The sequence below is a fragment of the Ranitomeya variabilis genome, chromosome 1 (genome assembly GCF_051348905.1).
Source record: "Ranitomeya variabilis isolate aRanVar5 chromosome 1, aRanVar5.hap1, whole genome shotgun sequence".
Lineage (NCBI taxonomy): Eukaryota > Metazoa > Chordata > Amphibia > Anura > Dendrobatidae > Ranitomeya > Ranitomeya variabilis.
The window spans coordinates 460509262-460523302 of record NC_135232.1 but is presented as its reverse complement, the minus strand read 5'-3'; the positions used below and the strand labels follow the sequence as shown (position 1 = coordinate 460523302).

Here is a 14041-nt window from a genome sequence, read left to right as displayed (position 1 = left end):
GTGTAATACTTGTGGCACGTGTGTGGCATGTCTGTGCCGCATCAGTACCACACAGACGGGTGCAGAACACGGCTGTCATCATTTGCCCCTACTCTGCTGGCGATCAGCGCAAGCAGGGGAGAATGATGAGTCACATTTAACCCCTTAACGACCATCGATACGCCTTTAATGGCGGCAGTTAAGGGTACCTTAACCACAGTGCCACTTTTTAACGGCGCTGAGGCTTAAGATTATAGTGCCCCCCAGTGTCAGAATTTCTCTGGAGTCTCGGCTGCCAGGGGTAGCGTAGTCGAGACCCCAGAGAACATGATTTGGGTTTGTTTTTTACCAATCCCGGTGTTGCGATTGCCGTTATTAACGGTATAACGGCGACCGCAAGAAAAAAACTTATTTATTTCCATTTTCCCATTAGGGTTAGAGTTGGGCTAAAGTGAGTTAGGCTAAAGACAGGGTTAGGGTTGGGGCTAAAGTTAGGGTTGGGGCTAAATTTAGGGTTAGGGTTGGGGCTAAAGTTAGGGTTGGGGTTAATGCTAAAGTTAGGGTTAGGGTTGGGGCTAGAGTTGGAGTTAGGGTTTAGATTATGGTTATAGTTGGGATTAGGGTAACGGGTGTGTTGGAGTTAGATTTGTGGTTATGGATAGAGTTAGGATTAGGGTTAGGGGTGTGTTGGAGTTAGAATTGGGGGGTTTCCACTGTTTAGGCACATCGGGGGCTCTCCAAGCACGACATTTTCATAAATTTCAATTTTCTTCACAAATAAACGTAAGTCATATCAAATAAATTTTACCACTATCATAAAGTACAATATGTCTCGAGAAAACAGTGTCAGAATCACCGGGATCCATGGAAGCGTTCCAGAGTTATTACCTCATAAAGGGACAGTGGTCAGAATTGTAAAAATTGGCCCGGTCATTAACATGCAAACCACCCTTGGGGGTAAAGTGGTTAACAGGAGCATAGTAAGGTCAGAGACTCAGGCTTCTATACCTTTAAGAGTACCCCCTGGGACAGAGATAGTTAAGGGTCCAGGGACAGGTCGAGGCCCTCCCTTCCTTACTGAATACCATCACAGTTTGACACACTGATGCAGATGTAACACTATGCAAACATGGGACAGGGAGCGGCTTAGCCAGCTTGTCAAATTCATGAAAAGTTAGGCATAGCTCACCCTACACCAGTGAAAAAAGCGCTGCCATGAAGATTTTTTTTGTTAATAAATCTGTGTATATCCATGTAATGTACTGTGTGTATTAATATACTCACCTTCCGCCACTTTCTTCAGTATTTCTAAGTGACGTAGCCGGTCTTCAGACTCTCCAGGTTGCAGTGCACTTTGCATGTCCTGAAAGTGGCTTTTTACAGTGTAGGCCTATGGAGCATTACAGCAAGACTCCATAGGCTTACATTGTAAAAGAGATTTCCAGCTCACGCATAGAGCATAGAGTGACAGGTGAGCCTGAATAGTGGAGACGTTACTCAGAAGAGGAGTAGAACAGCGCTGGATCCTGGAGAAGGCGGTGGTAGGTGAGTATATTAACACATATAAACATAATATACACAGATTTATAAAAATATATAAAATATAAAAAATAAAAATCTTCATGGAAGGGATTCGAGATGCGTCTAATTCATTAAGTGCCGTGCACCTCTTATTGAATTTGACGCATCGCACTCCAGACAGCCCTTCATTAAGGATTGATGTGAGCAACTCCAGTCAATGGATCAACCCCAAAAACTCCTCCCATCATATTCCACTGACACAGGTGTATTTTCCATTATACAAAAGATCTCTGCCACCCTTCAGACCTATAAGCTACAGCTTAAGTGCAGTAGAGCCTTCTTTTGAAACTATCCATGTGCCTGTGTCGATTAATTGGTTGAAACTGATTTTATACAAATTTTATTTTCATTCACTGAAAAGCCTAATAAAATGAAGCATAACATAGCAGGAAGTATACGGAAATATGAAGCATATTAAAAAGCTATGTATCTTTTCATCACACAGTTTTTAATAGAACATGAAAAAGGCTTGAATTAAAAACGTGGTCAGTGTATACAATGTATAGTTACAATAAAAAAAGAATATATCATATGATGCAGTAAATTGTGGAACCAGGTTATTCCTAAATAATAATATTCTATGTAGATAATTTGCATATAGAGAGAATAATCACAATTTACACTGATTAGACACGGTAGACAATTCTGGCCCTAAATCCCCTATTAATGTTCTCATGACATCAGCAATGGTGAGTCCTTGGTGCCTTCACAAATGGCTCTGTAGTACTTGGCCACAATTGAAGCCAAAGCTCATCTATCTATTTGGCACTAAAATTCTCCTCAGTGACTGCAATGAGAAGAAAATGCTAAATGGCTGGAGCAGACACTTCAGAAATGAGCAGTGATGCCTCACGTCAGCACTATTTTGTGGTTTCAGAGTTGCCAGGACTCCTTCTCTAAAGGTCATGACATGACTCTATAGAGACAGTGATGAGGCTCCAAGAATGTGTTAGTTCCCCTACTATAGATTGAAACTTCAGCTTGTTAGGTTTCTGTTTTACTCAGTTAGAAATAAAACTAGCGTGAAGTCTTCAGATTAATATCCAACTATAACGCTGAACCTTCTCTCCAGGTCCCTCTGAGACTCTTCCCTTTTCATCAGCTCTGAAACTTCTCCTTATGGCATTGAATAAGCTTCAGTATTTGAAATATCAAGAGTAGCCAAAACAAGAAGCCTTAGATTAATGTGATAGGGAGGGCATTTATATTTTAATGTTGACAGCTGCTGTTTGACCTTCATGAAATGAGGTGTTGATGTCAGTCAATTGACCAGCGGGCTGAGTTCCACAACTGCATTAGCTGGTAATTCTGACCCAAGTGGTTCCAGCATGTTCAACATATGTTAAAGGTAGTCTGTCAGCACAAAAAGACTGTCCAAGCCAAACATAGGTGCTCGGAACATCATGGTCAAACATTACAGTGCACCTTCCATCCTTCTTCTTTTTCATATTTTTGCTTCCCCTCTTCCTTGATTGACAGTTCTGGCTTTACAGGGAAAAAAGAGAAGGGCAGAGATAAATGCAAAACAAATAGGTGAACTGTTTGGACATACCAAGCACGTTTTCTTGGTTTGAACAGTCATTTTGTGCTGACAGATTCTCTTTAAAGGGAACCTGTTACATAAAAAAACACTATTAATCTGCAGATATGGGGCAAATCTACAGGTTAATAGCGGGAGGGAAATTAACTTTATTTCTATCGGCAGCCTCCAGCTTTGGGCACTTACTCACATGTGAGAAACTCGGATGAGTCTTGCACGTCAATACCCAGCACTGCACCCGGCACTCAGGAGCGGAGCGTGCGGCTCAATGTATTGCTATGCGGCCACACACTGCCCTCCTGAGTGTCGGCTGCAGTGCCGGGTATTGACGTGTGAGACTCATCCGAGTTTCTCACATGTGAGAATGAGCCCTTTCAGTCATACTCAGTGCATAGTGAGCGGAGGGTATAACCGCATCCCGGCACTTACCGATAGCTGGTTCTAAAGCCATTCACTGTGTACTGAGCGCTGACTGAAGCCACGTTGGCCCACCCCTATGACCTAAAGTCCAAGAGTGTCATGAAGAATAAACTGTATTTCCTTCTGGCTCCGGGCAGCTTCAGAATACTATTAACTTGCAGATTAACCCCTTTATCTGCAGGTATATGTCTTTTTTTTTACATTACAGGTTCCCTTTAAGCAAGTTTTGACATATTTTTTTTTTACTTTTGTTAATATATGACTTCCCATTGCTCATATTTTGCTCTAATTTAATGGCCAATTATCTTATTTGCTACGTATTTGGAAGACTCCTGAAACCTACACATTCATCATTATTGGCCTCTTGCAACACAGATGTGTTCATACCTCCATTTCTACTAATTTCATTAAGGACTCTGATGTTTCTTGATATTAATTTAACACATTATTTCACCATGTTAATAAAACGCTAGACAGACAGCAACACACACCATAACCACTGGGTGGACACATAAAGAGACATCTATCTATGTAATCGTCTAAGGTCCACTTCCGTCTGTTTGTCTGTCTGTCTGTCTGTGTTTCTGTCTGTCTGTCACGGAAATCCCACGTCGCTGATTGGTCGCGGCCGCCGGCGACGGGCACAGTCCGGACACGAATCTGCCCCTCCCTACTCCCCTGCAGTCAGTGCCCCCTCCATACTCCCCCCCCAGTCAGTGCCCACATAGTGTTAAAAGGACTGCCTTACACCACGTCATAACTCGGTGTAAGGCAGTCTGTAAACGCTGCCATTAACCCTCTGTGTGACCAACTTTTTACTATTGATGCTGCCTATGCAGCATCAATCGTAAAAACATATAATATTAAAAATAATTAAAAAAAAAAATCATTATATACTCACCCTCCGAAGGCCCCCGGATCTAGCCCAGGCCTTTCCCGCTCCTAGCACGCCACTCCGGTCCCCAGAATGCATTGTGGCAATGATCCGGGGGCTGTCGGATGGTGAGTATATAACTATTTTTTATTTTAATTATTTTTTTAACAGGGATATGGTGCCCACATTGATATATACTGCGTGGGCTGTGTTATATACTACATGCGCAGTGTTATATACTGCGTGGGCTATGCTATATACTACGTCGGCTGTGCAATATAATACGTGGCTGTGCTATATACTACGTGGGCTGTGTAATATACTACGTGGCTGTGTAATATACTATGTGGGCTGTGCTATATACTGTGTGAGCTGTGTTATATAATGCGTCGGCTATGCAATATACTACGTGGCTGTGCTATGTACTACGTGGGCTGTGCAATATGCTGCATGGGCTGTGCAATATACTGCGTGGCTGTGCAATATACTACGTGACTGTGCAATATACTACTTGGCTGTGCTATATACTACGTGGGACTACGTGGGCTGTGTTATATACTGCATGGGCTGTGTTATATACTGCGTCTGCTGTGCAATATACTATGTGGGCTGTGTAATATATTACGTGGCTGTAATATACTGCTTGGGCTGTGTTATATACTGCGTGGGCTGTGTTATATACTGCGTCCGCTGTGCAATATATTACGTGGCTGTGTTATATACTACGTGGGCTGTGTTATATACTATGTGGACATCTGTGTATTCATTGTATTATTCTAAAATCTTCATAAATAAACTACATACATATTCTAGAATACCCGATGCATTAGAATCGGGCCACCATCTAGTATAGCATAAACATCTCCCAACAAAGTACCTGGAAATTATGTTTTGGGTTTTTTTTGCACCGGTCGTCTGTTAATTTAGAGAACCATAACGTGCACCCCACAAGACAGATACCCCAATTCACCCAATGTCATGTCTGAATCCTTGCAATAGTGTGTTTTTGTACACTTTAAAAAGATGACTATTTATTATTAGCGGCTCATGTAATTAGATTTCTTAATTAATTCCAGCCATGTACTATATACAAATTATGTGTTTCTTCCAAATACTCAGATTTTATGAAGTTATTGGTAACTGGTAAATCGTGATCCAAGTCTTTAGCTCGATTCTACTTTTAAAGTGCATGGTCACATTAGAATCAGACCGCAGGAATTGTAATAGTGTTTTGTCCCGAGAAGCCTGACACAGTGGGCAAGCTTGGCATCAGAGTCTTCCTCTGCAGAAACCACAATTGTAAAAGAGGAATTGAAAACAGGATAGATGATATCCATCACAAAATATATAGCAAACACTGGCAGAATTAATGTTTTGTCCTGGTTATTCCATATTGCGAGCATTCAGTGTCTGTAGCCTAATGTTGGCGCTCACCCGCAGTCTGAATATAATGCTGCTTGCCACGGAAGCTGGCACAGTACAGTGGGCACATTAATAAGATCAACAAATCTTCATGTAACAGTTTATTCCGGTCAGGATTATGATCCCGGTTTACTGCTGTCACTCTGGGCAGGTCTCGGAGTGTGATAAATGGCCTCTTGGGCGTGAATAATGTATGAGTGCCGCTTTTTCTGCACAAGATTAACAGCTCGTACAGTAGTTTCTTCCTAAACTTTGTTACATAGGCAAGAAAAAAGTCTTTGCTTGAAATGATGGTAATAAAGTAGTTATCCTTATGGTACTCCTAAAGAGCAAATGTCGTTTTAATTATTATTATTTATTAAATATTTTTGGCATAAATCAATAGTATTTTGTAAATGTTGTAATATACCTTAGCAGAGAAATCTGCTTCTTTCTCCTACAGAACTGATAATTCATTCTTAAAATTCTCATTTCCAAGGTTGATACAGGAAAGAAATATATCTTGGTACCGTGTTAGCCAGTAGATTACTTGTACTAAAAGGTAACTTCAAATCGCAGAAAGACAGGAGAGTCTGGGAATATAAACTGATGACGACCTTTGACACTCTAACTGCAGGAATGAATGTGTCACACGGATTTATGTCTTTTTACATGAACTAAGGAACTTGCCCATCAGACCATGTGGGGTCATCACAACAGAGACCCTAATCACAGGACAATAAAACAATCCTTATCTAAGAATTGGCCCAATATTTATGGACATAACTGTTTATCTCCCATGGTAATTCTGCTTCATGTCACCTGGCTTATCCATGGTTTTTTTCCCCTCTTTTTTTTTTTTCTATACTATGTTGTGCATAAATATGTGATTCTTCAGAATTTGTTTTAGTCTTTGCCTGATGAAGAGACGTTTGTAGTCTCGAAAGCTTGCAATTTGTTACCATCTTTTCAGTTAGCCATTAAAAGGTATCAACCACTGAGGACTCTCAATTCTAAATATTTTTCATTTCCAAGGTAAAATCTGTCTTCAGTGAACACAGATATTCCCATTGCTGAGACAGAAGATGGCAGCTGGGGCTCATAAAGTTCTATGGAAAGGGGAGTGGACGGAGTAGGGAGGAGCTAGATGCAGACACGGGCATTCTGTTGTGAGTTCTCCAGAAAAGACTGGGAACCTGGACTCTGATTCATGCTGCCCAAACTAAGAAGAGACTGGCTGCACTATTCCAGCCAGGTATATTCCTCTCTGAAGCAATTTACAGTTTTAGAGAAACTATAGTAAGAAGATCTAGCTGGGGACCACTGCCAGAGATGAGGCTAGTTAGTCCAGCTCTTCTCTCAGATGGCTTTTCCAGCACTGCTGGAGAGTTAGAGGCTATTGACTGGTGTCCTCCTGAGTGTACATGAGGGAAATCCTGTCCATTTCCCACAGCAGCGCTGGGATATACCGGCCAGGGATGGAGCAGGACCAGTTTGGACTGCAGCTATGATCCTTGGCTGAATCTTTTAAGTGTATTCTCTCAGAAAGTCAAGAACATATCAGAGAAAAATATACATGGCTGTAATTGTGCAGCCAGACTCTGATTACTGCTGGCCATGATTTGGACACCATGAATCAGATGACAGGTTACCTTTGCTAATATAGCTCCATCATGTTCCACAGCGCTTTATGTACATGATCATCCTCACTGGGACTAACAATCTAGATTCCCTATCAGTATGTCTTTGGAGTGTGGGAGGAAACCGGGGAACCTGAAGGAAACCCACACAAACACAGGGAGAACATGCAAACTCCTTGCAGATGTTGTCCTTGGTGGGACAGGACTCCAATGTTGCAAAGCAACAGTGCTAACCACTGAGCCACTGTGCAGTCCACAATGAGTTGACATACCAAAGTGTCTTGCTGACTGGCTAATCAAGGTAACAATCAGTGGCCCATCACAGAATATGCCAGCAATTGTATGTTTGCTTTTACGCCTGATGAGAATTTTTGAATTTTGAAGAATACTCTTGTGTTCCAGTTTGACATATTCTTCATTACTCTTCTGGATTAATGCTTTCATTGAATGCTCTGTCCCATTTGACTTTGGCCTACTATACTGTGGGGATTGTTTGAAGCCGGGTCAATAAAAATGTATAAAAATGCATAAATGGCCTGTGTTGGTGAAATAACCCTTTTAGTATATCCAAGGCCATTATATCCTGACCCAAGTATGTTAAAAATGTAATATTTTTAGCACATTTGCTTAAGCTTATGAACTTCATCCATCATATGCCTTATTTTCCAGGGAGCACTGCTTTGCAGTGAAGGATCTATACTGCTTTAAAGAGTGGCTGTCAATTGAGGAAAATTCTCAGAAAGGAATTTATAAACCAGGATTAATGCTATTGACAGTCCCTGATTGTGAAAAGCTCCCGAGCCTGCAATCAAGTCCTGGGGCCTGCATTAAGATTCCATACTTTGGTAAGCTATAATCCAATTATTTGGAAATTACCATATATATACTTGTGCGAGTATAAGCCGAGACACCTAATTTTGTCACAAAAAACTGGGAAAAAGTATTGACTCGAGTTTAAGCGGGATATGCATTGTCCCCTCATCTCCATCCTTGTCTGCATGGCTCCTCATCCCCATCATACTTTGCATGGCTCCTTTCCCCATCCTTGTCTGAATGACTCCTTTTCCCCATCCTTGTATGCATGGCTCCTTATCCCAATCCTTGTATGCATGGCTCCTTATCCCAATCCTTGTCTGCGTGGCTCCTTATTCCCATCCTTGTCTGCATGGCTCCTTATCCCAATCCTTGTCTGCCCCATCCTTGTCTGCATGGCTCATTATCCCTATCCTTGTCTGCATGGCTCCTTATCCCCATCCTTGTCTGCATGGCTCCTTATCCCCGTCCTTGTATGCATAGCCTCCTTATCCCTATCCTTGTCTGCATGGCTCCTTATCCCAATCCTTGTCTGCCCCATCCTTGTCTGCATGGCTCATTATCCCTATCCTTGTCTGCATGGCTCCTTATCCCCATCCTTGTCTGCATGGCTCCTTATCCCCATCCTTGTATGCATAGCCTCCTTATCCCTATCCTTGTCTGCATGGCTCCTTATCCCCATCCTTGCCTGCATGGGTCCTTATCCAAATCCTTGTCTGCATGGCTCCTTATCCCCATCCTTGTCTGCATGGATCCTTATTCCCATCCTTGTCTATCCCATCCTTGTCTGCATGGCTCCTTATCCCCATCCTTGTCTGCATGGCTCCTTATCCCCATCCTTGTCTGCATGGCTCCTTATTCCCATCCTTGTCTGCCCCATCCTTGTCTGCATGGCTCCTTATCCCCATCCTTGTCTGCATGGCTCCTTATCCCCATCCTTGTCTGCATGGCTCCTTATCCCCATCCTTGTATGCATAGCCTCCTTATCCCCATCCTTGTCTGCATGGCTCCTTATTCCCATCCTTGTCTGCCCCATCCTTGTCTGCATGGCTCCTTATCCCCATCCTTGTCTGCATGTCTCCTTATCCCCATCCTTGCCTGCATGGCTCCTTTCCCCATCCTTGTATACGTGGCTCCTTATCCCCATTCTTGTCTGCATGGCTCCTTATCCCCATCCTTGTCTGCATGGCTCCTTATCCCCATCCTTGTATGCATAGCCTCCTCATCCCCATCCTTGTCTGCATGGCTCCTTATCCCCGTCCTTGTATGCATGGCCTCCTCATCCCCATCCTTGTCTGCATGGCTCCTTATCCCTATCCTTGTATGCATGGTTCCTCATCCCTATCCTTGTATGCATGGTTCCTCATCCTTATGCTTGTATGCATGGTTCCTCATCCCTATCCTTGTATGCATGGTTCCTCATCCTTATCCTTGTATGCATGGTTCCTCATCCCTATCCTTGTATGCATGATTCCGCATCCCTTTACTTGTATGCATGGCCACCATGAGAAAAGCATAGAAAAATCCTACTTACCTTCCCTGCGTGCCTTCGCTGTATCTTGTTCTGGTGCCCACAGCTCCAGCTGCTGGGCAATCAGGTGTCCCCGCTCATTAAGGTAATGAATATTCACTCCACTCCATGCCTATGGGAGTGGAGAGAGGTGAATATTCATGTCTTAAGTAGTTTAACAACAGCCTAGGGCTCTTACCTCCTGTGACCCGCTGCTCCGCCTCTCCCCCTCCCCCGCCGTCTTCTGGGACTATTACTCGAGTATAAGCCAAGGGGGGAATTTTCAGCCCAAAAAACAGTGCTGAAATACTTGAGTATATACGATAACTTGACTTTTTGATCCTCTTTAAAGTCATTAGATTAGATTTACAAGGTCATACACATATTTCAGATGTCGGCCATGTATGTTTTTTTAAATGCAGCTCATCAGTAAGCAAAGAAAGAAACGTTAATAGCTGTGTAGAATATAATGGATCAGTGTACTGACAGTGCAAAACACTGACATTAAATGTTCATGAAAAATTAATGTGTGAATGAGCCTTAACAGTATCAGTCAAAATGGTATCAATAAAACAAAAAAACAATAATTTTTGACATGGGCACCTTTTTTTTTTTTACCTAATTGAATGTTCTTTTGGATATATTATATGAGCATGTATTTTAATGTTTTCTCTTTTTCTGCTTTTTTTCAGATTTACATAAGGAAAATATTACGAGTAAGTTGCAATAATGTACAGTACACATTATTTCAAAATCTACAATGTTATTTGGTTATATTGTATGACTTTTTTGTACAAAACTTTATAAATGTATGCTCCAGAGGGTCTTAATCCTTGGCCCCTCATTCTATTAGATTATATATATATATATGTATATATATATATATATATATATATATATATATATATATATATATATATATATCTACAGTATAGAATTATGCACATATAATTATATGTATATATATATACAGTATATATATATATATATATATATATATATATATATATATACATATATATATATATATATATATATATATATATATATATATACTGCTCAACAAAATAAAGGGAACACTGAAATACCACATCCTAGATATCTCTGAATGAAATATTCCAGTTGCAAATTTTTATTCATTGCATAGTGGAATGTGTTCAGAACAATAAAACATAACAGTTATCAATGTAAATCAAAATTAATATCCCATGGAGGTCTGGATTTGGAATGATACTCAAAATCAAAGTGGAAAATCAAATTACAGGCTGATCCAACTTCAGTGGAAATGCCTCATGACAAGGAAAAGATGCTCAGTATTGTGTGTGGCCTCCACGTGCCTGTATGTCCTCCCTACGGCGGTGGATGGTCACCTGAGGGATCTCCTCCCAAACCTGGACTAAAGCATCCGCCAACTCCTGGACAGTCTGTGGTGCAACGTGACATTGGTGGATGGAGCGAGACATAATGTCCCAGATTTGCTCAATTGGATTCAGGTCTGGGGAATGGGTGGGCCAGTCCATAGCTTCAATGCCTTCATCTTGCAGGAACTGCTGACACACTCCAGCCACATGAGGTCTGGCATTGTCCTGCATTAGGAGGAACCCATGGCCAACCGGATCAGCATATGGTCTCACAAGGGGTCTGAGGATCTCATCTCGGTACCTAATGGCAGTAAGGCTATATCTGGCGACCACATGGAGGGCTGTGTGGCCCTCCAAAGAAATGCCACCCCACACCATTACTGACCCACTGCCAAACCGGTCATGCTGAAGGATGTTGCAGGCAGCAGATCACTCTTCATGGCATCTCCAGACTCTGTCACATCTGTCACATGTGCTCAGTGTGAACTTGCTTTCATCTGTGAAGAGCACAGGGCACCAGTGGCGAATTTGCCATTCCTGGTGTTCTGTGGCAAATGCCAAGTGTCCTGCATGGTGTTGGGCTGTGAGCACAACCTCCATCTGTGGACGTCGGGCACTCAGACAATCCTCATGGAGTCAGCTTCTAACCATTTGTGCAGACACATTTGCAACACCCCAGGTAACTGGTTGTTACAGTGATGTTGCCCTCCTTTCGGGGAGGGCGATATCATGCTTGGAGGCAAGGAGGAATATCTTTACCAGGTAAGCACCTACGCACAACACATTCTGAATCCAGGCCAGAAGGGGGAGCTCAGGACCCAGATTCAGGGGAGCTTCCCTCAGCTTTAAGTATTCTGGTGTGGAGGAGGAGTTAGGTTAGTTGGAGAGAGACACGGAGGAGAAAGCCAGGACTGAGCTGCAGCTCCAGGAAAAGAACTAGAACCCGAGGGGTTGTTGTGTGCAGTGGAGCAATTGAGGGGAGAAGCACAGAAGTGCAAAAGTGCTCAGAGGGGAACTGCGACCAGGCACCCTCAGAGCCGAAGCGCAGAGACCGGGCACCGGGAGCCCGAGGCTTTAGTGGGACTCTATGACACTTAGCAGAAACGGAGGGCTTAGAACTGTATGTGATTTGCCCACACCACACCTGAAGACGAAGCAGCACCTGAGGAGCCCGGGTCATGATAGAGACCCTGTAAAAGCTGCCTGCCATACAGGTACCTGTCCCAGAACAGGAGAAGGAAGGGGTACTTTGCCTGCAAGCTTCAGGCAGCAGGGACCTTGCACATCAGAGCAAGTAGAAAAGGATTACGGGCCTCACCTGGGAGAGGGATCACCTTTGCCTCCAAGCCGGCTGGACCACATCACCACCCGTGCCTGGTATCCTGGACTGTGGACTGGTACTACCAGTAAACCAGGTAAAGACTTAACAACTCTGTGTCCTCTACTTATTTGCCGGCATGCACCATCTTTGCCATATACTTTGGGAGCTCTGGGGAGGCCGCTTCACCTGTGGGAAGCATCATCATCTTGCAGCAACAACATCACCCCAGAGGACCCCTTTATGCAGCATCGGTCCCACTGACCGAGAACCACAGGTGGCGTCACAAATAGACTTTATTACCAAATTCCCTTTAAAGTCCTTTCTCCTTTCATTGAGTGCCCTGGGCCACGGACCGGGTTGCAGCCACTGTGACATTCCCTTTAAGAGCGACCGGACCCGGTACCGAGTATACCCATTACCCTGGTGGGCGACTCACATGCACTTTTGTGGCCTACTGGAGGTCATTTTGCAGGGCTCTGGCAGTGCTCCTCCTGTTCCTCCTTGCAGAAAGGCGGATGTAGCGGTCTTGCTGCTGGGTTGTTGCCCTCCTATGGCCCCCTCCATGTCTCCTGGTGTACTGACCTGTCTCCTGGTAGCACCTCCAGCCTCTGGACACTACGCTGACACAGCAAATCCTCTTGCCACAGCTCGCATTGATGTGCCATCCTGGATGAGCTGTACTACTTGAGCCACTAGTGTGGGTTGTAGAGTCTGTCTCATGCTCCCACGAGTGTGAAAGCACAACCAACATTCAAAAGTGACCAAAATATCAGCCAGAAAGCATTGGTACTGAGATGTGGTCTGTGGTCCCCACCTGCAGAGCCACTCCTTTATTGAGTGTGTCTTGATAATTATCAATAATTTCCATCTGTTGTCTATTCCATTTGCACACCAGCAGGTGAAATTGATTATCAATCAGTGTTGCTTCCTAAGTGGACAGTTTGATTCAACAGAAGTTTGATTTACTTGGAGTCATATTCTGTTGTTTAAGTGTTCCCTTTATGTTTTGAGCAGTGTATATATACATATATATATATATATATATATATATATATATATATATATATATATATATGTATATATATATATATATATATATATATATATATGTATATATATATAATCTTTGGCGCAGAGCAAAAGATCATTGTTCTCTGTGGTGTACGTACAGTATGTCACTACTGAGAACTGTGGCAGCCTATGTGCTTTGAGTGCTTTGAGCAGTCGATTATGCATTATTCAGTGTCCATGATTTACTGCGGTCTGCCTGTAAAAAACAAGGCTATTAAACAATGATCATTAAGGCTACGTTCCCAGGATAAGCTTTTTGTGAGTTTTTGACACTACGTATTTACAGAAAACTTTAAGTAATCTATTCAACTTAATGGGTGCAAAAATTGTGCAGAAAATCTGCATCAAAAACTCACCAAAAGCTGATTGCAGGAACGTAGCCTAATGTCTACCGATCAGCAGGTCTTTATTGCCGCTAGTTGGTCCATGTTGTTTTGCAGTCTTTACAAACTGTGTTCTCCAGGTAACTTTCTGAACTAACTAATGACCATTTGTAAAGGGTGTCTTTACTGTTTCTTTAGCTTTCCCTT

General features: G+C 42.8%; 1 protein-coding gene across 1 annotated transcript in view; it reads left to right on the top strand.

Moving 5' to 3' along the window:
• Window positions 1-14041, top strand: part of MUSK (muscle associated receptor tyrosine kinase) — a 252498-nt gene that overhangs the window by 131346 nt on the left and 107111 nt on the right. The window contains exons 10-11 of the mRNA XM_077281030.1: window positions 8105-8280; window positions 10451-10474. Of these exons, the coding sequence (XP_077137145.1) occupies window positions 8105-8280; window positions 10451-10474 (200 nt within the window). The remainder of the gene's footprint in view (window positions 1-8104; window positions 8281-10450; window positions 10475-14041) is intronic.